This window comes from Rhinolophus sinicus, chromosome 8 (genome assembly GCF_057876585.1).
Source record: "Rhinolophus sinicus isolate RSI-liver-muscle chromosome 8, RSI-T2T, whole genome shotgun sequence".
In the NCBI taxonomy this organism is placed as follows: domain Eukaryota; kingdom Metazoa; phylum Chordata; class Mammalia; order Chiroptera; family Rhinolophidae; genus Rhinolophus; species Rhinolophus sinicus.
In genome coordinates, this window is record NC_142508.1 from 60,474,355 (window position 1) to 60,500,774 (window position 26,420).

The following is a 26,420-nucleotide window of genomic DNA, read 5'->3' on the forward strand; positions in this document are numbered from 1 at the left end:
CATAGAGTGGCAATCAGCTGTAAGAGTTAAGCCTTTGGTAACATGACCTGGGAGATCAAGACCATGGTGTCTTAAGCTTTCCTGAAATCAAAAGCCACAGCGAAACGTACATCCCTTCTGTAATACTTTACACCTGGCCTGGGCAGCAGACCCAAGCAGAAAGGTACCCTAGAGTTTTTGTAGCCTGTCCAGATTCTTACCTAGGGATTACATTTACTGCCTGCCTCTGCAGTTAAATACCATGAACGCTGAATCCGAGATTCTTGTCTTAACTCTTTGTAGCCAATTCATGGCCATCTGAAACACTCTCCAAATCTTAGTCTCCTCTTCGCTAGGTTAGGCTTAGTGATACTTACAAAAAAAGGGTTTTGGCACATTACTTCTATGTTGCCATTTTTGCTTATGGTGTTCCTATTCCTAAACCCTTCGCAACAGCACTCAACACAAAAGACTCATAAATGAAGGTTTGCACATGTAGTGCAATGTAAGAAATTATCAGGATTTTGGAAGCCCAAGAACAATTGCTAATATTAATTAAAATATGTTTTAAGAACATTAAAGAATAAAAATACCCACCAACGAGACAGTGCAGGGACGTGGGTTCTCTAGCGCACTTCTGGTAAGAAAGTACACAGGCACAGCATTTAGAGAAGGCTTGACAGTATGCTTCAACAGCCTTTAAATGTAATTCTACTTCAGGCATTTATTCTGAAGAAAAATTAAGGACGTGTGCAAATGAACCTTTTCATTTAGCATTGTTAATAATCCAAGCCAAGAGAGTTAATTGGTTGAGTAAACTCTGGCATATCTATATGATGAAACTACACATTTGTTAAAACTGATATTGAAGTGCATATAGTACTGATAAAACTGATACTGAATAAAACTGATGTAAAATAAAACTGATATTGAAGTGCACATGAAGTTGTCATGGGAAAGTACATTATTAGGGATTATATTTTTGTGAACTGGAAAAAAAGACTACAGATAGTCACTGAGGAGTGGGATTACAGATGATTTTAATGTTCTTTTTCTCATTTGCTCCAATAAATATTTATTTGTAGCATTTTAAAATGGCAGTTGTGTGGAGGAGGAAATTTTATTGAAAAAGCAAAATCTATAAGTGGGGCTGTTAATGGATGATTATGTTTAAAAATTTGCTGATTACTATAATCAGTGTGCTCCCTAGCCTCTTTAGAAAATGTGAAAATTTTCAAAATGCCAATAAATACAGAAACTAATAAAATGAACGCCCCTGTACTTAATTTTATCAGATCTTAACATTTTGCCATGTGTTTTGGCCTTAGAAAAGAAATCATAGATACAATAGAAACTTACTTATGAACTCAGTTCTCCTTAACGCCATCTCTACTCAGAGGATCTATATGTAAATCTTACATAGTATGATTTAGGAAATTTTTACACTATATAAATGTTACTGATTATAATTTTCCTTCTGTAGCTTGATTTTTTGCTTTAATACATGTTTGGGGCACGTGTCCTAGTTTATATATGTAGCTCTAGTTTATTCAATTTCTGTATACTAGTTCTCTAATTAGAATTCACCTATATGTATTTTGTATGGGTGGACAATGTAGTAAGGTGGTTTCCAGGTTTTGTTGATACTATATAAGCCATGCTGCAGGGAGATTTGTTTAGGTCTAGAAATGGAATTGCTTTATCATAAGTTAATGTAATTTCCACTTTACTAGATATTGTCAAATTGCCCTTCTAAGAAGCTATTCCCAGTCTATACTTCTACCAGCAACAGTGTAAAGTATTTCTCATTTTTTTCATACCCTCGCCCACTTTATATTATCAGACTTAATTTTTGCCAGTCTCATGGGGTGAATGAAGTAGTATTTACTTAATTTGCATTTCCTCAATTAGTAGTGAGGTTGAACATACTCTTCTATGAATTGTGTTCATATCTTTTGTTCATTTATGTTGAGCAAAACATTGTTTCTCACTGATTATAGTTCTGTTTTCTTTATACTAATTCTTTGTTGGTTGTGTACATTGCAAATAATCTTCCCCTAGTCTAGCTTGTCTCTAACTTGTTTATGGAATCTTCTGTTGAAAGCAAGTTTTTAATTTTAATGCAATCATTTATCAATCTCTTGTTTTGTGTTTTTTTGTCCCCACTGTTTCAAGGTCATAAAGACATTATCTTCTTCTAAAGGTCTTTAAAAGTTTTGCTTTTTACACAGGGTTTTAATCTATCTAAAATCTAGTTTTGTGGATAACCACTTCTGACAGCATAATTATTAAACAATATGTTCTTTCTGTATAAATTTTTATTGCTACCTCTATCCTAAATAAAGTTTCTGTATATGAATGGACTACTCTTTTGTTCCATGATCTGGTTGTTCATTCTTGCTCCAGTACACCAAGTTACAATTAATTGTAGCTTTAGAATATGTCCTCCTACCTTGTTCTTTAAAATTGACTTTGCTCTTCTTGGCACTTTGCTCTTCCATATTAATTTTAAAATTAGTTTGCTAAGTTCCATGAAAAACCCTTTGAGATCTTGACTGAATTGCATTAAATTTTTAGAGTAACTTGAGATGCTATCTTCATGACTTTGAGTCTTTCCAGCCATGAACATTATTAATATCCTTCCAGTTACTCACTGTTTACATGTGTCTTTTGTGAGTTTACTTTACTTCATACAGTTCTTACATGCCTTGTAATTTTATTCCTAGGTTGCTATTGTTAGAATTGCTGTTGTGAATGAATTTTTTTCTATTACATTTACTAAGCAATTACCTGGTGAATGGGAAATGTAATTCATCTAATTTTCTTGATCTTGATTCTAGCACCTTGCTGAACTCTAATAGTTTGCGTTCTCTTGAATTTTCCTCGAGATAAATAGGGCAGTTTTATCCCTTCCCAATTTTCATCTTTTTTTTTTATCTTATCTCATTGGAGTGGAAATCCTCCCTTTTTGGCATTTCATATTTTAAAATTGTCTTTAGTTACATACAAATTTATTACTTTTATTTATTTTTTTTAAAGATTTTATTGGGGAAGGGGAACAGGTCTTTATTGGGGAACAGTGTTGTACTTCCAGGACTTTTTTCCAAGTCAAGTTGTCCTTTCAATCTTAGTTGTGGAGGGTGCCATTCAGCTTCAAGTTGTTGTCCTTTCAGTCTTAGTTGTGGAGGGCGCAGCTCAGCTCCTGGTCCAGTTGCCATTGCTAGTTGCAGGGGGCGCAGCCCACCATCCCTTGCGGGACTCGAAGAATTGAACTGGCAACCATGTGGTTGAGAGCCCGTGCTCCAACCAACTGAGCCATCCGGGAGCTCAGCAGCCGCTCAGCTCAAGGTGCTGTGTTCAATTTTAGTTGCAGGGGGCGCTGCCCACCATCCCTTGCGAGACTCGAGGAGTTGAACTGGCATCCTTGTGGTTGAGAGCCCACTGGCCCATGTGGGAATCGAACCAGCAGCCTTCGGAGTTAGTTGCATGAAGCTCTAACCGCCTGAGTCACTGGGCACGCCCCTATTACTTTTGTTTTTGGTGAATGCTTATCCTGTATGCATTCTTCCTCTTTATGCTTATCCATACTTTTTAATTCTAATTGGTCTTTTGTTAGTATTTTCTTGGTATATACTTTCTATCTTTTTAACTTCAGCCTCTTTTGTAGTATTGCTTGAGTATTTGATGAACAAATGATAGTGGCGTGTTTTTTGTTTGTTTGTTTTTTTAAGATTTTATTGGGGAAGGGGAACAGTGTGTATTTCCAGAACTTTATTGGGGAAGAGTGTGTTTTTTCCAGGACCCATCAGCTCCAAGTCAAGTTGTTGTCCTTCAATCTCAGTTGTGGAGGGCGCAGCTCAGCTCCAAGTCCAGTTGCCGTTTTCAATCTTAGGTGCAGGGGGCACAGCCCACCATCCCATGTGGGAATTGAACTGGCAACCTTGTTGTTAGGAGCACACGCTCTAACCAAGTAAGCCATCCGGCCGCCCATCAACTGATAGTTTTTAATCCAACAGATAACCCTAGTCTTTTAACATGTCATTTTACTCTTTTATAATTTGTCCCTACCCCAAGCACAGAGCTTGGCTCTGATCCCTCACTTTGCATTTTTAGTCCCCATATCATAAGGAGCTAAACTCCTGGCTTTCACTGCCTTTTTTAACAATAAAACCTAGTAGGCTTATAAGTTTAGCCTTGCATGTTACATTTCTGCATTGTTTCTGGACTTGAGAGATTTTTCTCTTGTTATATTTTATTCACTATCATGACATATTTACAGCAAAGTGTGTATCATAGCATGAACTTACTATACCATCTTGATGGGAAGTCTTCTGTAGCCTTCCTAATCACCTGTTGCTGGCTTTCCCCACCTAGTTCCTTACTAAAGGAGCAGATGCTGAGGAAGCAGGCTGAATTAGAATCAGCACAGTGCCGGCTCCAACTTCAGCTCCTCTCTGATGAATGCAGTAAGCTTCATAGTCGTGTCCAGGTAAGTTTACCCTTTCTAATCCAAAGAGCTTGGGATAGGAATTGAAAAGGAATCTAAATATTACTTAGGTTCATCTCAGATACAGACAGGATGTATCAAATTTTTCAGCAAGTAAACATGAACCTTTCTGACTAGGACATTTATCCAAAGCTTGCATGATATATGATGAATTCTACCACAATCTGAATTTTTAAAACATAAACCTGATAATTCAAAACTTGTTTAAGTCATTTCATCTACCTGAATCTACCAATAAAATGAGGGTTTTAAACAAAATGACCATTGATGACTTTTCTAGCCTACTGTTTTATGATTCTGTGCTCTCTTTATTTCCTTTGCTTGTTGAAACACTGAAAACTGCAGCAATTCTCTAGGATTCGTGTTAACATTTTCATATAATGGGTAACAAATCTCTTTGTATTAGATCAAGGAGTTGTGCATAGGGGAATAAAACATGAAAAAGTTATACTTTTACAAAATCTTTTTCATTTTAGATCTTGAAAAAACTTACTCTGCAGCGTGGGGATCAGGATTTACAGACACCCAGGGGCTCCCACTTACGTTTCCTGAAGGGCCTGCCCTCCAGCCAGAGCCAGCACAAGTATCACTTCCAGAAGACGTTCACAGTGTCTCAGAGTGGAAACTGCCGAATCATGACATACTGTGATGCTCTGAGTTGCTTGGTGGTGTCACAGCCTTCTCCTCAGGCCTCTTTCCTTCCAGGTAAATAGTCCAGAGCCTCAGCTTTCATGTTTATTGTTGGACTCCTTTTATTTTCCTTCTCTCTTTTGGAAAATCCAGGACTCACTAGGGGGTGAACACTGTCGACTGCCCACCAAATCACCTTTCCTAGTCAGTTTCCTGTTCATGCAGATACTTCAGGGTGTTGCAAACATGTCTTTACTGTCTGTTGACTTCATTCTGTAAATTTGAATCATAAACAGTATTACTCTTTTTTGTCTGGCTTCATTCAGCATAAGTTTTTCTGAGATTCATCCATATTCTTGTGTATATCAGTTTATTCTGTATTATTGCTGGGTAATATTCCATTGTATGTACATACAATGGCTTGTCATTTACCTGTTCATGGATATTAGAAGTAGAATATACTTTTTATCATAAATGTAACCCCTGGGAATTTAACCCCAGGGGTTACATTTATGATAAAAAGTATATTTGACTAGCTTTTTCCCAGGGACTTACATGTCAAGATAGGTGAACAAAGGAGCTAGTTGGAAAGGTAGTCTGCTTTGCCCTAAGTTGACTTTCAGTGACCTATCTCACTCTCTCTTATCTTTGGCAGGCTTTGGTGTTAAGATGTTGAGTACTGCCGACATGAAAAGCAGTCAGTACATTCCTATGCATAGCAAACAGATCCGCGGATTGGCTTTCAGCATTCGGTCCAGAGGCTTACTTCTCTCTGCTTCCCTAGACAACACTATTAAACTGACCAGGTGAGTGCTCTGGGGAAGAAATGGGGGACCTGGGCTGTTTATAGTGTTGAATAGCATAGAAATTAGTATCTGTGTGATGATGGCCTTAGCTGTTCTGTTTTTTTCTTTTTTTTTTTTTTTTTTTTGGTCTAAGGCATTGTCTTTTGAGATCTAGGTTCATTGAGTTTAAAATGCATTCCTTTTAAAAGTGGACACAGCAGGTTAAAAACAGTAGGTTTAGTATCCCGTTTCTTTAAAATTATATGTGTTACACCATGGAGTCACCATACCGGCTTAGGACTGCTTATTCCTGGTGTGTTACCTGGATCATTCTGCCTAACAAAAGTGCTCATCAGGAACTCACGCTTTTTGGGTGCCATGATGACTTCTCTCATCAATAACCCTCGATTACCACATTTTATCTTTCAGGTGCTCTGAGTGCTATGAACAAATCTGAGAGGGCTCTATGCCTTATCTTTTAGAAAGTCGTTCCTATGAGATATCTGATTGTTGGCTTCCTGTTTAATTTCTGTAGCTAAATCTGAGGGACATCATGATAGTACTATCAGGCCTTATAAGTCTTGACTTTTCAAGAATGTTTCAGCTTAATTTTGCCCCAAAACTCAATGTACCATTATGTTTTATATGTATGTATATGCTATGACTTTTTTTCTCATAGTGTTTGAAAAAATAGGGGGGAAGTTAAATACCAAAGTGTTATTAATGACTACCTTTGGATGTTTAGGTTATAATTTATTTTTATTTTCCTTATATTTGCAACACTAAACATGATTACCTGTGTAATAGGTAACTATGGAGAAGGTAATGGAAGTAGGGTGTGGGAATGTGTAGTACTGTGGCTACGTCCCTTTAGCTTATTCTTTTACTTCCTTACAGCTCAAGAGAAAAAACCGTGTCTCCCTCTCCACCCCCCCAAAAAAATATTTTGGAATTGAAAGGAGTTATCTGGGCAGTCCCTAGAAGAAATTGGAAATCCAAATAGTTTGGGTATATGGGTGTGTTCTTAAAAGGTCATCATTGAAATGACAATCTTTACACCTTTGTTATATATTTGATTTTCTTAATGCATAATTGTAAAAGTCTCTTGTAATTCTACAGCCTGGAAACAAATACTGTGGTCCAGACTTATAATGCTGGACGTGCTGTCTGGAGCTGCTGCTGGTGTCTTGATGAAACCAATTACATGTATGCTGGATTGGTCAATGGTTCAGTTCTGGTATTTGACCTTCGAAATACAAGTTCTCCTGTCCAGGAGTTAGTACCTCAGAAAGCCAGGTAGGGAGCCACTCACTTTTTTCCCGTAGGTAGCGTCCTTCTCTTGGATCATTGTATTAATCCTCTCAAGAGTGTTTCACAGTTGGTCAGAATTCCTCACCAAGGGCAGTTCTCTTGAGTCCACTGATCTATTCTTTCTCCATAAGCAATAAGATCCTTAGATTTTGTGTTTATAATATTTCACATGGTGGAAAGCCCTGGTTCACAGAGTCACTCATCACCCAACGTGGCAAAATAAAGTCAGATCTGTGTTCAGAACCCAGCTCCACTATGTATGAGATGTGTGATCTTGGTCCTGGTTTTTTTTGGCTTGTGAGCTTCACCTGTCAAATATGGTTAGCATAGACTAGCATAACCATATAGCTAACACACAGGTAAAGAACGGTAAAGGATAGCCCTATAAAAAGGTATTTAAAAACTTCCCTAATCCACAACTAAACCAGTTTGGTCTAAGAATACTGTATTACTATGACTTATCATTTATAATCTAGTTATAGAGTTGGAAGGTTTGTGAAGTCAGCCCAAGTTCTGAGAGTGAGTGGCCACCAGCACTACTGTGGCTCTTCAGAATGTATTGAGTACCATTTGGGCATAGTACGGGCATAGTACTCTCCAGAGGCATAAAGTTCTCAAAAGGAGAGTGGGGTCTGTGACCTGGGCCAAAATGAGACGTGTCTTGAGAGAGAATTTCCATTTCTAATTCGAATATATATTAAAAGGGGGGCAGCAGGATGTAAATATAAAGATATCACTACCGTAATAATTATTTACTGAAACCTCAGTTCAACACTTTGGGATTTTCTTTTCATTTGGGTGGGGTAGAATCATGCTTCAGTGATGTGCTCCATGGGCCTGAAGGTGGTTGATGTAAACTTCTACAAATGTGAACTTTAGGCAAACAAGGTAATTGCCATTGATGTAGAGGGACCTACATAGAGTAGACAATAAAATACAGCAAATAGCAAGGAAAGAATATTTGTATATACTGTTCATTTTTGTTTTGGTTTGCTTTGGTTAGATTTATTGTGACAGGGAAATGAAATAAAGCAGGCAGTGATTGCTTTGGTGACTTCAGTAGAAATGAATAAATAGGAACATAATCTGTAGGCTAATATTTCTGAGAGAATTCTTGGATAGTCCTGGTCATATATTTGCAGAAAGAGATTTAGAAAATATTTAAAGAAGCAGTGCTGTTCCTGAATTATAATGTATTTGCTTTAAGCTATATTTTAATTGAGGTGTCTGTCAACTACAGCTTTATTTTATTAAATGTGTAAGCTGCATTTCCTTCCTGACTTTTCTTATGCATGTGGCTAACCCCATTTCCAGAAGCTCACACGAATCAAGCTTTCTTGTCATTGTGATCTTGTACTATTTAATTTCTTAGTCCATTTTTTTCATTGCTTTTAGAGCATGTGGTGTTTCCTCTGAAATTGGATGAAGAATATTATATGTGTGCCCTTTTATTTCTACAGTTGGGGCTAGTAGTTTTTATCAGATGTCAGAGGATCGAGACTCACAGAAGGTTTTTAACCTCTCCTATAGAGGTCGGAAAGAATGTGCTTGAGGCCTCCTGGTAATGGGGTCTGGAGCAGTCAAGTATTAGAATGGGAGGCATAGTTTCCTTTCTTTCCTTTCAGATGCCCGCTGGTGTCCCTCTCATACATACCCAGAGCTGCCTCGACTGCATTTCCATATGGCGGAGTGTTGGCTGGAACCTTGGAGAATGCTTCCTTCTGGGAGCTAAAAATGGGCTTTTCTCATTTGCCTCATGTGCTTCCCATGGAGCCAGGGGGCTACATAGATTTTCAGACAGAGAGTAGCACCCGACACTGTCTTGTGACCTACCGGCCTGGTAAGTGTTTGGATCCCCTCATGGGACCTCCTATGAATTGTTTGGGAGCAGATGGGTAGAGAAGAAAGGAGAGTTTTCCTTACCATTCAGTGGTGCTGGTATACCCCTCACAGACTAACAGCTCTTGTTACTACAGTGAGGATGATGGCCCCAAGTTTCTTCACAGAGCCTGCCTCCCTGCTCCTCTGCACTGGGACAGGTTCTGCCAGGTGCTCCCTGAGAGGAAACCAGCCACTTTAGGAGCCTCTCTGACGTAAAGCAGTAATGGAATGAGAAGGCCTGCTCTTGAGGCCATTGAGTTACCCTCAGACCAGTTTCATGTCTTCTGCCTGCCCTTCACTTAAGAGAAAGACCCAGATGAAGGCAGCCACGTTGGGCCCATACTAGGGTATTAGCTGTTCCTTATTTAGGGCCAGTGAAGGTAAGTGGAGAGCAGATGTACAACTGTGGTTGTGTGGGCCTAGCCAGCTGAACTTCTCAATGCCTCCAGAACCATTTTACTGTTGCTAATAGGAAGCTGTGTGTTTGCCTCTTAAGAACTCCCCTTTAATGGTCAGTTGTCTATTTACTATCAGATCTATGGGTCTAAATCCTACAAACTATATTTCCTAGACTCCCTTTGTCTGTCAGCTTCCTATCAGTTTCTTTGAATCCAGGAGACTAATATGGGAGGATGAGAGAAGACAAGATGACTGACAATAAACTGCTTAAATTCACAGGTTGTTCCAAACCTGAAAGGTATGAATCTAAGTCCCTGATGAGCTATACTGATGGTCAGGCAGATGTTTCATCAGAGATAGTCATTGAAGTGCCCATACTTGTGCTAATTGTGGGTAGATGTCATCCTTTTGAGTTTTATTTGAGCTGAAAAGTTGCCTCAGCAGACTCTTCTGAGAACCTTTTGGTTCTTAGTCATCTCACAGGTCCTTTCTCTCCAAGGCTGTGATTTTTCTGTGACTTGTATAGAAAACTTGGGGGTCCTATTTTGTTCTCTAGCTCTTGTTTGCCTCCTAGCAGAACCGAAGGTACATGTTTCCCTTCTATAATAGCATGCTTTCACTTTATAAAAATGTACAATTCCAAGGGCTAATGGGGTCCTCAAATGGTGGGAAGAAAGAAAAAAAAAATTGGTGATCAGAACTCTTCAGAAAGATAAAAACCCAAGCAGAAGTATGACAGTATACAGTGATTTTACTAAAAAGGTGAACATTCTCAGAATTGTTTCCATCATAGGCAAACCTATTATAGATAACTTACTTTATCCTAGCCTAAGGTTCTGAATTTCATTTGTGCTATATTATTTTGTTCTTGTTATTATGTTTGCTTTGTAGCTATTGATGGTTTGATAAATTGTGGCTTTTCCACTCAACTAGGTTGTAAGTGTCTGAGGTTCAGATACTTGGTTAATTTCTTTGGACCATCCCATGGAGCAACACATTTCTTTGTCCCATAGATAAAAATCACAACACCTTACGAAGTGTGCTGATGGAGATGTCCTACAAGCTAGATGACACTGGAGAGCCTATCTGCTCCTGCCATCCTGTACAGACATTCCTTGGGGGACCCACTTGCAAACTACTGACCAAAAATGCCATTTTCCAAAACCCAGAGAATGATGGCAGCATCCTGGTGTGCACTGGGGATGAAGCATCAAATTCGGCCATGGTGAGCTTATTGTATTTTATACAGAAGTGTTAAAGCAAAAAGCCAAAGTTCTGCTCCATGATTACTCATATCTGCATATATGTGTGTATTTATACCGTGTTTCCCCAAAAATAATACCGGGTCTTATATTATTTTTGCTCCAAAAGACGCATTAGGGCTTATGTTTAGGGGATGCCCTCCTGAAAAATCATGCTAGGGCTTGTTTTTCGGTTAGGTCTTATTTTCCAGGGAAATACGGTAGTTGCTTAGTTTATTTTTTTATACTTTTTTTAAAAAATTTTTTCTATTGCGGAACAGGGTGTTTTTCTAGGATCCATCAGCTCCAAGTCAAGCCATTGTTTTCAGTCTAGTTATGGAGGGAGCAGCTCACTGGTCCATGTGGGAATTGAACCGGGCGACCTTGGTGTTGTGAGCACTGTTCTCAACCAACTGAGCCAACCGTCCGCCCTGCTTAGTTTATTATTTACATGAGACACACTTTATGTTCTGCTTTGTGGTTTGCTCTTTTCCCATTTAATCTCCTATCTTGGATATATTTTCATTTCAGTGTCTGTAGATATACCTCATTCTTTTTACATAGGCTGAAGTGTTCCATGGGCCATACTTTAAACCTTAACCATACTTTAAATCTTAAAAAAAAAAAAAAAAAAAAAAAAAAAGATGGGACGGCCAGATGGCTCAGGTGGTTGGAGTGCTGTGCTAATTTGATTCCCACATGGACCAGTGGGCTGTGTCCTCCACAACTAGACTGAGCACAACGGCTTGACTCAGAGTTGAGGCGGGTAGGGGATAAAGAAAAAAAAAAGAAGACACTGCTGAAAACCCTATAAAATAATTAATTAAGGCATCAGCTTCATCACTTCAGGGGAAACCAACAGATGAAATGTGAGGAATTTCATATTGGAGGGGTCAGCCTGTCACCACTTGAACACGTAGATCAACCTTAGCATCACTATAAGTGGGCTAACCAGAGATAATTTGCCTCTTTTTTAAAAAGATTTTTATTAAAATACAGCTAACATACAATATTATGTTAGTTCCAGGTGTACACCATAGTTACTCATCATTTAATCTATTAGGTTGGTTCAAAAGTAATTGTGGTTTTTGCAAATTTTTTTTTTTAACCTCTTAAACTGCAATTAGTTTTGCACCAACCTAATATATACCTAATGAAGTAATCACCTGGGGTGGCTGGTTAGCTCAGTTGGTTAAAGTATGGTGCTGATAACACTAACGTTGCTGGTTCGATCCCCCACATGGGCCTCTGTGAGCTGCGCCCTCCTTAAAATAAAAAAGTAGTAGTAGTGATCACCATAAGTGCAGCTACCATCTGATAACTGTATGCAATGCTATCATAATATTGTTTACATTCCCTATGCTGTACATTACATCCCACGACTTACTTGTTTTATACCTGGAAATTTGAACCTCTTATTCCCCTTCACCTTTTTTCCCCGTTTAAAAAATTTTTCAACTACACTTACAATTTGCCTTTTGATGAAAGGCAATATGAAGCACAGAGCACCTTCGATGAGATGATCTTGAACCAGAATCTAAGCCTTAGAGCGCGATGTCCAATATAGTCACACTAGCCGCATGAGCACTTGTAATGTGTTTAATGTGAATGAAGAACTTAATTTAAAAATTTTTCTGTATATATTGATAGCCTTATGTGGCTAGTGGCCACCATATTGGGTAGCACCACCCTAGAGTCTAGTGCTAACTTGCATTTACTGGAATTCCGTGGCTAGAAGAACAAATTAAATAATAGCACAGAAAGCAAGCATAAATCTAGGTTGTGGACATCCTATAGAACTAACCCAGCTTCTGCAACAAGTCAGTGGCAGAAGAAAAAAAATGGGGAGGTTGGATCTGCTCTAGCTTAAACAAGACTTAATATAATTTATGACTGCCTAATGTAATATGAATCTTATTCGGATCCTGATTCAAACAAACCAAATGTAAAATAATAGTATCAGAAAATTTTGATTATGTACTAGGTGTTAGATAATACTATGAAATTATTCACTTGGTGGGCATGATTGAGGTGTAAGAAAATATCTTGTTTTAGAGATGCATACTTAAGTGTGTGTGTATATATATGTGTGTGTATATATATATACACACACACACACATATGGGTAAAATGACATGAAGTCAGCAAAATAGAATCAAAGCAGGTGTAGTAAAAGGTTAATAATCTGGGTAGTGGGTTACTCATTGTACTGTTCTACTTTTTAGTACTTTTTCTTTTCATAATAAAAGTTTTTAAGAAAGAAGAAAGCACCAGTTAGGAGACAGGTTCCATGAGGGCAGGGGCAGGGACTTTATCATATTGGCGCTTCTGCCCTAGAAGACTGTCCAGCACATAAAGGATGAATGCTAGGCTTGGTTTGCAGATCTACTCACAGGTAAATGAATTGCTGATTATAGTAGGTGAGGCCATACCTGGATGATGTCAGATGTGCAACCTTGTGGGGGTTAGGAGGAGCAGTCTGCTTTGCTCCTCGGGCAGTGCTTTCTACATTTCTTTCAAAGTTGATGAGAAAGAAAGCAAGTCCCCCTTACCTTTTATCTTTGTCTTCTTTAGGTGTGGGATGCTGGCACTGGCTCGTTGCTGCAGGATCTGCGTACTGATCAGCCTGTCTTGGACATCTGCCCATTTGAGGTGAACCAAAGCAACTACTTGGCTACCTTAACAGAGAAGATGGTCCGCATCTATAGGTGGGAGTGACCCTCGTCTTGAAACTTACCAGGCATGCTGCTGGTTAATGTTAAATGTCGTTTGCTAGCACCCAGCAGCCTTGAGCAAGATCCCTGCCTAGAACTTTTGGGAACATGGTTCCTTTGGATTAGTATGATTCCAAGAATCCAAGTCATTGAAACAGTACAGCTTGCGTATTTGCTGTGCACATGAACCATGTAAGTGACTGGTACGCTGTCTACATTATTCATTTCTTGAGTTAAAAGCGTTCATGAATCTTTGTTGAGAATATGTATTTTCAATCAGACTGTCTGCTGGACTTCAGAGTATCCTCCCAGTAGTCATTTAGGATATGATTGTGCACCAGCCATTTTCTGGGACATGTGACACCCTGCTTGAATGGCCTTGTCACTTAGGCTGTTTAGTTTGGGAATGCTTATGTCCCTGAAGGGGACTAACCTTGATGCATCTTGGATACAGCGAGGATGCAGAAGTCTTCAGTTGAACACAAGAGGGCACTATAGAACCTAGCATAGGATTTGATCTATTTTTGACCTTGTGGGCTGACAACCTTTAGTAACTTGGTCTCATTCCCACAGAAGTATGTGGTAAAACACACCTGGTATGCTTTGTGGCACCCACAGTTATGTTCCAGGTGTGCAGTGCTGGGATATTGACAAGCCTAGTAATGGAGGCAGCTGATGGAGGAGCTGTAGACACTTTCCTAATGCTGAGTGCATTATGTTCGTCACATTTGTAGAAGCCCAGGAGAGAGACTGGTTGTTTGAGCAGTGGGGAAGACTGATCTTTTTCCTAGTTAGCCTGGGATCTCAGGAATGGTTTTATATAGGCCAACACTTTGAAGACCACTTCTTTTCCCTCTCACTGGGAAAAGAGCGATGTGTTTAAAGCTCTTACTTGAGTCTCCTAGTATCATATCAGGAGCATGAGCTAACTAAGAAAGACTTAGACAAGAGAAGCAACTCAGATTGCTGCTGAAAACAAGAACGGCTTGTCTCTTCCATTCTGGAAGTGTTCCAACTGAATAAAGCCAACCCTTCGGAGTGAGGGGCCATTCTTGAGCATGTTTAGAATTCCCATGTAAAACCTTCCCGTGTGAAACTGATGTTTGATTCCAAGTTCTTTTTATTTGCCTCCCTTCCTAACCTTTTCTAAAATTATTGTTAATAAAGTGGTTATTCTCAGGAATATAATAGTGGTTGGAGACCTGTGGATTGCAGGGAGATGCCCTCCAACTTCCATTCTAACCCTCGATTGTCCAACTTTGGGTGTTACATTTTCCTCCAGTAGAGGGCTCAGTTTATATGTGTTTGCTTTACCTAAGACTACTCTGCTAAATAGGTGTCCATAATGAAACACATGCCTCAAGGTGTGAGTGGTCAGTGTACAGTTCTTGGGAACAGGAAAGCTAAGAGTGTGATTTTCTTAAATAATTATTGTAGAAATGTTATTTTTATTTTAAAACACTTACGACCTATCAGCTGCTGAGCTGTTTCTAGCATTTCTCACCAGCAAGGGGTTATTGCAGATTTACCCAGAGTTCCATGTTCTAGTTGTGCCTTTTAAAGTGTGGCCTCCTTCTATTTAAGGATACCTTTCAAAAAGCCAGTTTCAAGGGCCTGGGAAAGAGCCCCCTTTTCTCAGAGGAGATACTCCTTTTAATATTACTGTCCAGGCTTAGAGCTTCAGTGGCAGAATGGGATTTGAATTAAAAAGCAGAACTCACCTGGTTTCAGCAGATTGTTAGAGAGAGGGATGCAGGTAGTCAGACCCTGGCTCCCTTTTGTCTTGGGCAGGGTTAGGATTTGACTAGCTTTGAAGTATACACAGTGGATGCTGATTGATTCCCCTAAGTGTAGGAACCAAGGGACTTATTACCAGGGAGACTGGGTGAATCTCACCTCTTGCCAGTCCTTGCATTCCTCTAGTAAATCTGGATGTTTTAGAAACAAATTCGTGTGACTGGTTTCTCCAAAGGAAGAAACTTTATCCCCAGCCACCCCCACCCTCTCTGCTTGACAAGAGATTGCTTCTGTAGATGCAGGCTCTGCCCCACCATGTTTCCTTATTCCTGTCTGTAAGGTGGTTTTCCCATTTGAGGATTTGTCAAAATATCTCGTTGTTGTGTATGTCTTTGTACCTGCTTTGAAAACTGGGAAGCGGGATCTCTGCTTGTGTTCTGTGTTTGAATATTTGTTTTATATTTTAATGTTAATATGAAAATAAAGAATTTGCCATGTGTAACAGTTTGTAGTGTCTTTTGTTTCTTTGACTGTCTCTTGGGAGAGGGCTATAATCCCAGCCTGTAGATTTCTCCATTTCATGCAGTACTAGGTCTGAGTTACACAGGGTGATCCCTGGATCTAGAGTAACCATCTTATTTAAATTGATGAGGTAGTTGAGGCTTTAGCTGGCAATTCTGTTTTACTGCTACTAATAGGAAGCTGTGTGTTTGCCTCTTAAGAACTCCCCTTCACCGGTCATTTGTCGATTTACTATCAGATCTATGGGTCTAAATCCTACAAACTATTTCCCAGACTCTCTTTGTTAGCTTCCTGTTAGTTTCTTTGAATCCGGGAGACTAATATGGGAGGATGAGAGAAGAGGAGATGACTTACCTTTTGTTTTTTTAGTCTTTGGCAGCACTTATGATGGTGACAACGGCGTTGCATGGGCTCCTGTGTTCCTGCCCAGCACAGTCTGGCACTTGCCTCAGTTTCTTCTGTTTACTTCAGGAATTTCTGTTGCCATAAATCCTGGTGTTCAGGGATGAGACTGGAAAGGCTGAAAATATTTTGCAGCTGATTAGCAAATGGAGTACATACACTATTCCGGGAGGACTGAACCCATAGGTAAAGCTTACTGTTTTCATAGAGCCTAGTGCTCCAACAGAAAATGACGTAAGTCCTGGGGTAGAAACCCCAAATTACTAAGAAACCCAACACCATTGTCTTCTCTTCCCCTGGACTTTTTGTTTTCCATCTCAGCGATGGGCTGTAAGTGAAATTCTGAAAATAGATGTTTGTGTCTTTGTCCTTTAATCAGTCAACTTCTATTAACAGTCTCTGCTGTTTATCCCTTTATAGCTTACAAAGCCCCTTCCCAATATATTTTTAAACAATATTGTAGAATAAGTAGTTATTCTAATTTGTAGGGGGAAAAAGTTAAAGGCCCTACTAAAGGAAAGTGACATTTAGATGGTATTTAATTAAATTTTACATATTCTAGTCTTACCATTTTATACTTTGCATTATTGACAGCTAAGCAGGTGTTGGGAAACCTACGTGAAAGCTCACTTTCACTCTTTGATATCTGTCTCCAGAACAGCCTGGGCAGATTCCCCACAAATTATTTCTCTTGCATTTAAAATGAAAACAAAGTACACAGTCAGGCACACTATTGTGACTCTTTCCACTCTTCCAAATGCCCTCATTTGTCTTGGGTTTCTGGGTGTTGAGACGGAACACCACTGTCCAATGAAAGAGTCCATGACACATGGGCTAGAACTTACCCCCTTATCAGAGCTTATCACAGATGTCAACTGAAGAGGGGAAGAAAGAAGCTGGTGGAGCTGCTCTGATTTGTTCTCAGAGAATTCCTTGGAAACTATGGAGTAGCTGCTCGCCCAACTTGTGTGGAGAAATCTGTGGGGCACAAGGGGTGGCATATAGTGGTCCTGAAAATAGGCCTCTCAGATCTCCAACTGTGGCAAGTGTAATTGACCAATATCCCAGCTACTGTTTTATGAAGTCCATCATTGTGTTCACTCTGAGGCCATACTCCTCAAATGTTGTTCCCAACCAGTGACTGAGCGTGGTAGATGCTAAAGAAGGCCCATTCCTGGGAGGCTTTCATCTTAATAAGTCTCTTCTATAGCTAATCCTGTCGAGATTGTTTCTCATAGAACCCAGAATAACCACCAGCTGGCAAATATTGGAGTACATAATGAAACCCAGACAGACTAGGCTGGTTTTCCTAACTACAGTGCTATCCGCAGAGCAGAAAATACATAGAAGGTGCTCAGAAAATAATTGCTGAATGAATTAATAAATATAAAAATGACAAGTTGACAAGGGGTACATTTTCCCAGCGAGGCTTCAAAAAGTTGAGACTTTTGAGATGTGCATTCAAGGATAAATAATTTTAGGATGTGTTAGAACTTAATGGGTCAATGTCACTTCTATTTGATCTTGAAATCTTGGATACAGCAGAGGTCAGAAAGGTGCCTGAGGAAAGGAGCCCACCAATGCAGTCCTGCACGAGAGCAGCAGTTACCAAAGACATGGACCAGTACTGGCTTAGTTGTTGGGAAAGGATATTCCTGGATACCATAATCAGAAAATTTGAAAATTGTTTCAGGTGATGCAGCTGCACAGTCAAGTTTGGGAAAGTATTCCTGTACCTTTGAAACTGCTATAATCCTCAAATTGGAAAGATTATAAAAAGTAAGAGGGGGCGGGGAGTGCTCTGCCCAGTCACCTCTTCACCTTCCTTGGTGAAAGAAAGCAACTAGAGTGCTTCAGGGAAACAGAACCCTGTCAGCCATTCAGCAGCGAGAGGAGTAGGTTGGCCAAGTCAGTATGTCTTCATTGACTGTCCTGTGTACATGCCCAGCATCGTGCTGAGCACTGTGAGGGTAGCTGGAAAGTTGTTTTTTAAGACTCCAGCTCTTGGCGTGGTGATTAAATCACATCCCTGCTGAAAAACCTCCAATGGTTTCTTTCCTATCACACTTAGATTTAAATAGACTTACACCTAATGCAATTGTTTTCTATTTATCCCATGTGTTCTTTGTTGCTGTATTTCCACACTGTTTTTTGGATTAATCAAGTGCTTTTTATTCCAGTGTTTTTTTCTTCTATTAGCTTTACACTTACTCATTTTTGTAGTATTCTTTTAGTGTTTACCCTAGACTCTAGGGCCTAGAGATTACAATCTGCATCCTTGATTATGTGCTATGGGAGTCATATAGTTCACTGTTACATACGTTATAAATCCCTCATTGTTGTTTAGAACAATGTCAATTGTACATATATTTACCCTTTCAGTGCTTTTCATTCTTTCCTGCAGTCCTATATGCTTCCATCTAGGATTATTTTCCCTTAGCTTAGAGTAATGCAGGTCTACTAGCAATGAATTATCTATCTCAGCTTTAGTTTGTCTGCAAATGTCTTTTTTAAATTAATTAATTTTAATTAAAGTTTATTGGGGTGACAATTGTTAGTAAAGTTACATAGATTTCAGGTGTACGAGTCTGTATTACATCATCTATAAATCACATTGTATTCACCACCCAGAGCCAGTTCTCCTTCCATCACCATATATTTTGCAAATGTCTTTAGTTCACCTTTTTTAAATAGATGCAATTGTATTTTTAAAAAATTTTTGAGATACAGTTCACATAACATATAATTCAGTTTTAACCGTTTTTAAGTGTACAATTTAGTGCAATTTAGTGGTTTTTAGTATATTCACAATGTCAAGCGATCATACCACTGTTTGATTTCAGAATATTTCCATCATCCCCAAAAGAAATCCCATACTTCTCAACCCCCCCCCCCCCCCCCCCCCGCACCACCCCACATCTGGAAACCATGAATCTACTCTTTGGATTTGCTTTTTGGGGTATTTCATATAAAATGCGATCATAGAATAGGTGGCCTTTTGTCTCTGGCTGCTTTCACTTGGCATTATGTTTTCAAGGTCCATCCATGTTGTGGTATGTATCAGTACCTCATTCCTTTTTGGCTGAGTAATATCCCATTATATGGATGTATGGATGTCTCACATTTTATTATCTATCCATTCAATTCATGGACATTTGGGTTATTTTCTCTTTTGGGCTATTAAGAAAAATGCTTCTATGAACATTTATATACACGTTTTTGTGTGAACATGTTTTCAATTCTCTTGGTTATAACCTAGGAATGGAATTGCTGGGTCAAAGTTTAACTTTTTGAGGAATTGCCAGTTTTCCACAGTGGATGTACTATTTTACATTCCCACTATCAATATGAGGATTCTAATTGCTCCCTATCTTTGCCAATACTTGTTATTGTCCATTTTTTTCTCTTTTATTAAAGCCATCCTAGTGGGTATGAAGTGGCATCTCATTGTAGTTTTGATTCACATTTCCCTTATGACTTCCCTAATTGAGCATCTTTTCATATGCTTATTTGCCCTCTGTGTATCTGGAGAAATGGCTATTCAACCTTTTTTGCCAATTTTAAAATGGGATTGTCTTTTTATTATTGAATTATAAAGGTTCTATACATATTTGATATGCTAGACTCTTATCAGATACATGCTTTGCAAATATTTTCTCCCCTTCTGTGGGTTGTCTTTTCACTTTCTTGATAGTGTCCTTTGATGTTTAAAAGTCTGGTTTTTTTTGCTTGTGCTTTTGATATATTTACCTTCATTTCAGAAGTACATGTCCCCTGGATGTAGAATTGTAGGTTAGCAATCATTTTTTCTTACAGTATTTAAATTGTCATTCCACTGTTTTCTGGCTTCCATAGTTTCTACTGAAAAATCAATTATCAGTGTTATTGCTTCTTTGAAGATAATGTATTTGTTGGCTTTTAAGATTTTCTCCTTGATTTTCAGCAGTTTCACAATGACATTCCAAGATATGGTATTCTTTGTATTTACCTGCTTGGGCTTCAAGGACTTCTTACCTATAGGTTGATATCTTCCATCAGTTTTAAGAAATTCAAAGCACTGTCTCTTCAAATTTTCAACTGCACCATTCTCTTCCTCCTCTCCTTTTGGGACTCTGTTAGAACTTTTGACTGTGTTCCATTTATCTCTTATACTGTTCTTTTTTTAAAATATTTTTTCTTTCTGTGCTTCATTTTGGATATTTTCTTTTGAACTGTTTTCCTTCAGTAATTCTGTCCAACACTATAGATTGAATGTTTGTGTACTCTAAAAATCCATACATCAAAATCCTAACCCCTAATGTTATGGTGTTTGATGGTGGGGCCTTTGGGAGGTGATCAGGTCTGAGGATGGAACCCTTATGAATGGTGTTAGTGCCCTTATAAAAGACCCCACAGAGTTCCCTGGTGCCCTTCCACCATGTCAGGTTACAAGAAGATGGGCTGCCTATAAATCAGGAAGTGGGCTCTTACCAGACACTGAATCTGCTGGCACCTTGATGTTGGACTTCCCCACCTCCAGAACTGTGAGAAATTTCTATTCTTTATAAGCCACCCAGTCCATAGTATTGTTATAGCAGCCTGAACATCAATCTGCTGTTAAAAGTCATCTAATGAATTTTAATTCAGTTCTAGAATGTCTATTTGATTATTTGCATAGAATCCAATTCTCTGTTGAAATTTCATTTAATCTATCTTATCTATTTTCTATAACATATTATTAATAGTCACAGTTATAATATTTTAAAGTCCCCATCTGACATGTCTAATACCTGAATCATACGGAGTTTGATTTTGTTGACTTTTTCTTTTTGGTTTTGGTTATTTAGTTCAGTTTTGTGTTTTGTTTATTCAATGCTGGACCATACAGATTAAAAATTGTAGAGGCTCTGGATGATGCTATCTTTCTCCAAAAAGTGTTTCTTCTTGTAGACAGAGTACCAGTGTGCCACTTTGACCTCACTGTGGCATATTTTAAGCTTTATTAGGGTTAGCCTATCATAGTTTTGCCCTTTTTCTAGGGCAAGTTCCTTATTCTTAGGATGTTGTCCTTTTTCCTGGAGTTTAGCCTTTATTCCTAGGGTGTAACACTTCCAAGGCCTCTATACCTCATCAGGGTTTAAACTCGAACTTGTTTCCCCAGCACTTATGGGGCTATTGAAATCTCTATTTCTGTCTCAGCTATTGTTTTCTTCTGGATCTGTTGGAATCTCACCCTGTATACGCACAGCTTAGGAGTCAGCCAGTGACTTGAGAGAAATTTGTTCACAGATTTTTTGGCATTCTCTGGTTTCCTCCTTCAGTATTTTGACCCTTAAGTCCCTGCCACTTTGGGGTTCTGAACTCCTACCTGCGTAGTAAGATTGTGCTTAATGCATGGGCTCAATTCTTCTGAGCCACAATTTGGACAGAAAAAAAAATCTGGGCTGGAGGCCCCTCCCCCCCATACTTCCCTTATCTCAAAGATTGTAGCCCCTCCTTTTCTAACTACATTGGTTACTCTCTAATCCTTTCCAAATATGCTTTATGTATCTTATCTAGCTTTTAATAGTTTTACCTTAGTGAAAATGCAAACTCTTAATCATGGTTAAAATCAGAATTCTCCTCAATTATATGTCTATATAGGGCCTACAGGCCCTATGATCCCGACCCTTGACCAGTTCTCTGACTCCTATTCCCCTCTTATTTCAATTCAGCCATGTTGAATGCTTATTCCCACATCAGGGTCTTGAACTTGTTAGCCTCTGCTTTTAGAATACTTTTGCTGTCGTCTAAATGTTTTCTGTCCCTTTCCCTCCCCACAATTGTTACGTTGAAATCCTAATGCCCAATGTTGATGGTATTAGGAGATGGGACTTTTTGGAGGTGCTTACATCATGAGAGTGGAGGTTTTATGAACGGGATTAGCGTTCTTATAAAAGAGACCCCACAGAACTCCCCAGCCTCCTCCACCATATGAGGACACAATGAGAAGTCAACAGTCTGCAACCTGGAAGAGGGCTATCAGCCTTTAGAACTATGAGAAATAAAACCACCCAGTCTGTGGTATTTTGTTACAGCAGCCCTAACAGACTAAGACAACTTCAGATCCAGTTCTTTACAAGGTTATCATCTTTATGCTAATTGGTTCATTTATCACTCAGAGACCCTTTCCTTAGCTGCCTTTATATAAAAGTCTCACCCTACCCCAGTCACCTTACATAGTTTTTATTTTCTTCATAGTGCTTATCCTGTCTGAAATTATCTTGGTTTTTTTTTTTTTTTTTTACTGTCTTATTATTTCTCATATAAGCCAGTTCTTGAGCAATGCCTGTAAAAAAAAAAAAAAATGCTCAACAGATACTTGTTGAATGAATTAGGGAAATGAAGACTGAAAAATTAAGGGTACAATAAAGGGTGAAATGAATTCCCAGTTTGTAACAGAGATAGTATATTTTATTTTGAAGAGTCAGTGAGGCCAGGAGACCCAGGTTAGGTCAACCCTCTTTCCACTGACTTGGGGATTTGTGCCTTATATAAGGCTAGGCTTGCCTGCCACCGTCTGAGCTGGCCAGGTTCCCAGATTTCTCATGGTTTCTTGCTTCTTGGTCACTGTGATTTCAAGATAGGCTCATATACTCCTCCCTATCTCCATAGGCAATCTGTGTCTGGGCATAGGGTTTCCTCAGCGCAGGGTGAGATAGTCAACTGCTGGCTTCTCTTAGCAGATTGTCAATTTCTAGCCTTGAACTGGCTGGAAATAATCTCCCACTTGTCTCAGCACATGCAGACCCATCACTGAAAAGCAGTGATCCCTAGTGACTTATAAAGAACTTCTGGTGGTGTCTCCAGCCTGTCTGAGACTCACACCCATGCCATGTATCCGTTAATGAACACGTACACTTATCTGGTCTACTCTGGACTGCCTCCGTCGCTGCTCAAGGTTGGCAGCATCCTCAGGACCATTTCATGGCAGTAGCAGAGGTGAGTTTTGGTGGAGATGCCACATGCCCTCATTCTCTGAGATAGACCTGGTGTCAGCCACAGTGGGCAGTTTGTATCCCCCAGAATATTCTTGGTCTCTCAGGCTCTAGTTATGTCTGATCTGGTTTTGATTGCCCTTTTATGTGTCAGAACAACCAAAGCTGCATTTTTGAACGTATTTGACCAGTTGGTATCACATGCTCCAAGCTGCTGTCATTACCCAACATGCTGGATTGGCACTATGGGATAAACAGCACCAGGGCAGTGGGAAGCCTGAGGGCTTGTGGGCCCAGGCTGGCAGAGTTCAGCCTGGGCAGATCATTTAACCCTACGGTGCAGAACTGTTACCATCTCTGTGCCATTCCTCGGTTGAATTAGAACCCAGCCCAGGCGTGACACATGGCTCAAATGACACAGTGGATGTGAAACCGCTTTGGGAAGATATTATCTCGCCTAAGGACATAGAGGGGACACTAGTGTGAGGTAGAACCACCACTCCCTGCCTAAAGTGCTGCGTACGAGTCAGTAAGCACAGTTCCCCGGGCAGACTTAACCTGGAGGCCTCAAAGATGTGTTTATTTTCTTTTCCTCTTTTAAACATGAGTTTAAGTTCTGGCTTACAATCAGGGCTCACGTGCAAAGGGCTTCTTCACAGTTTATTTATGATGCGGGCTGTAACTCTGAGTTCCCTATTGTGGGCCAGGCACTTACTGTAATTTCTAATATTCAGTTATACTTTACATTACAGCTCCTCCTCATACGTTAGAGCTACTCTTCTTAGATGAGAAGAATCAGGCTTGGAGAAGTTAAAGGATTCGCATAGTCTGCAGAAGAGCAGGGGTTTTTTTCTTACCCCGGAACCTGTGCTCCTGACCCTGATTCAATGCTGCCTTCTCTGGGTAAGAAAGACTTTTGAAGCAGGTGGAAGGAAGCACGGAGAGATATAAGGAGAGGTTCTTAGATTCCGGAATACACCTACCTGATCGTGTAAAGTTCACTTGTATATTGAACGGGCAATATACTCAACCGGCCATCTTGGTTGTGGCAACGCCAATTTCTTTTGATTTTTCTGTGACGACAATCAAGGGAAGGAGGTAAAGCCGCCCTACTCAGGCTTTTTAAGAAGCATCAGCAACTCCCCCGGTAAGGAGAGTGGCTTTCCCGCCCGCGAAGTCCAGGGCGTGGGCTGTTCCGGAGGTTGGCCTCCTCTCCGGCTCTGCTCCCAGCGCGATAGTCGACACTGGCCCGGGTGGGGCTCGAGTGGACCCGTCGGCCCCGCCCTCTCATTTAAATACGCGGCGCCCGCAGCTGCGTCGAGCTCGCCGCGGACCCAAGATGGCGGCGTGTGGACGTGTACGGAGGATGTTCCGCTTGTCGGCGGCGCTGCAGCTGCTGCTGCTCGCGGCGGCCGGGGCCCAGAAACTCCCGGGCCCGGGCGGCCACAGTCAGGGCCAGGGCCCGGGGGCCAACTTTGTGTCCTTCGTAGGGCAGGCTGGAGGCGGCGGGCCGGTAGGTCAGCAGCTGCTCCAGCTGCCTCAGTCATCTCAGCTCCAGCAGCAGCAGCAGCAGCAGCAGCAACAGCAACAGCAACAGCAGCAGCAGCAACAACCGCCCCAGCAGCCGCAGCAGCCTTTCCCGGCGGGTGGGCCTTCACCCCGGCGAGGCGGAGCGGGGCCCGGCGGGGGCTGGAAACTGGCGGAGGAAGAGTCCTGCAGGGAGGACGTGACCCGTGTGTGTCCCAAGCACACCTGGAGCAACAACCTGGCGGTGCTCGAGTGCCTGCAGGACGTGAGGGAGGTGAGGAGCCGGGACCGGGCCGGGAGGGGCAGGCCTGGTGCGGGCCTGAGGCTGTCGCCGGCCTTGGAAGCCTCTGACGCCGGTCTGCTGCTTCTCTCGCTTCCTCTGTGCTGCACTCTCTCCTTCCCTCCCTACCCGTCTCTCGGCGCATTCCGAGAAGACGACCCCACCCCCACCCCTCTCTTCCTCCCTAGTGCGGGGGTCTAGGACGCAGACCCTGGCCCCTGGCCGCAATCCGCGAAGGCCCAGAGCGTGTTTATGTTTGCTGGGGTCTTTTGTGTGATGCTCTAAGCACAGTGGCTTCTCCCCGAAGACCTGCTTAGGATTTTGCCATCCGTTTTGACTTGGACAATTTGTAGCAACCGTCTTGCAACAAATGAAAAATGGTTGGCGCACTTAAGCACTTAAAGAATGAACTGCTGTTTATTGGCAGAAGATAATGTTTGTTTAGGTAACTGGGGTTCTGTTCTGATATGTATTGTAGTCTACAGCCTAATTTACTGTCTTTACCCCATTCGTTTGTAATTCGCAAATTCCTGTTATCTACCGGGTGCTGAAAGTAATGCGTGCTTTCCCCCCTCCCCTTCTCTTCTCATGGTCTTTTTTTGTACTGAATCTCAAGTTTAAGCTGTTACTCTCGAAGTGATTTAGAGTGCCGACGCTTGAAAAGTTGGAGCAGCATCTGAAGCTGTAATACATATACAGTATTAGTGATTGAGTTGTGTGTGGTGGTGTCTTTCTGACGTCTAAGTAAGATTTTAACAGTGCCTCTTAATGAAATCTAGATTATAATGTTATTTGATGTGAGTCAGTTAAGTGACATAGAGAATTTCTTCTGTAGATTTAATGCTGCAGACATACGTGCATGTATGACAGTTCTCAAAGTTTGGGAGCAAATCTGGTAGAGATACTTTTTTTTTTTTTTTTTTTAAGGGTTTAGGTATATAGGTTAGGCCCAAAGGTTGAGAAGTAGAATGGAGTTGCTGCTTGGTACAGTTTTGTTTGGCAGATTGTATCATCAGAGTTGTTTAAGGTGATCATGATAATGGGAAGACCAGTCACCGGTTTGTAGAAAATTGCTACTGTTGGCAGAGGGCACCCTCCACCCCCCACCTCCCCCATCCCATGATGATATTTGCTCTTGTATTCTATACAAAGTAATTCACAAGAGAAAAGACATACAACCAGGAGACAAGGAAAAGGCAGAGCTGCCAGAAATGTGGGGCTTTAGATCTAACTTCTCATCTACAACTTGAAGACTAGAAGGATGATAATCCCTTGTTATTCTTTATTCTTCAACTACTCCTCTAGTAGATACAGCTAAGACTTAAATCTGTCAAGCTTTTTTGGAGTTTTCTGTTTGGTCTTTGAGGATATATAATAGAGGATATACAATATGATATTGATGACAACACATTGTTACTTGTTTGTGGCAGAAACAGGACATTATCAGGGAAGGTGGCTAAAAGTGGCCCTTTCAAGGAGTACCTCTCTTTCTTTGTGTGCATTGGGGACATATGGAAATCTCCACTGAACAGGAGTAGTAGTCTTCCTT

General features: G+C 40.5%; 2 protein-coding genes and 1 long non-coding RNA gene across 8 annotated transcripts in view; 2 read left to right on the forward strand and 1 right to left on the reverse strand.

The window, feature by feature from the left end:
- The window catches only part of RFWD3 (ring finger and WD repeat domain 3), a 39,498-nt gene extending 23,812 nt beyond the window's left edge, over nt 1-15,686 (forward strand). For all 6 annotated transcript variants that reach the window (XM_019710357.3, XM_074314574.2, XM_074314571.2 and 3 more), the window contains 7 exons: nt 4,354-4,468; nt 4,963-5,191; nt 5,772-5,922; nt 7,021-7,197; nt 8,838-9,052; nt 10,506-10,717; nt 13,308-15,686. In XM_019710357.3, coding sequence (XP_019565916.1) covers nt 4,354-4,468; nt 4,963-5,191; nt 5,772-5,922; nt 7,021-7,197; nt 8,838-9,052; nt 10,506-10,717; nt 13,308-13,451 — 1,243 coding nt within the window. In that variant the 3' untranslated portion in view covers nt 13,452-15,686. The remainder of the gene's footprint in view (nt 1-4,353; nt 4,469-4,962; nt 5,192-5,771; nt 5,923-7,020; nt 7,198-8,837; nt 9,053-10,505; nt 10,718-13,307) is intronic.
- Nucleotides 5,186-24,464, reverse strand: LOC148757588 (uncharacterized). Its single transcript, XR_016022032.1, has 3 exons — nt 24,048-24,464; nt 16,061-16,226; nt 5,186-5,389 (listed from the first exon to the last, which is right to left on the reverse strand). It is a non-coding gene; the product is annotated as an uncharacterized LOC148757588 (long non-coding RNA).
- The window catches only part of GLG1 (golgi glycoprotein 1), a 103,969-nt gene continuing 101,792 nt past the window's right edge, over nt 24,244-26,420 (forward strand). Inside the window, exon 1 of the mRNA XM_019710346.3 lies at nt 24,244-24,865. Coding sequence (XP_019565905.3) covers nt 24,404-24,865 — 462 coding nt within the window. The 5' untranslated portion in view covers nt 24,244-24,403. The remainder of the gene's footprint in view (nt 24,866-26,420) is intronic.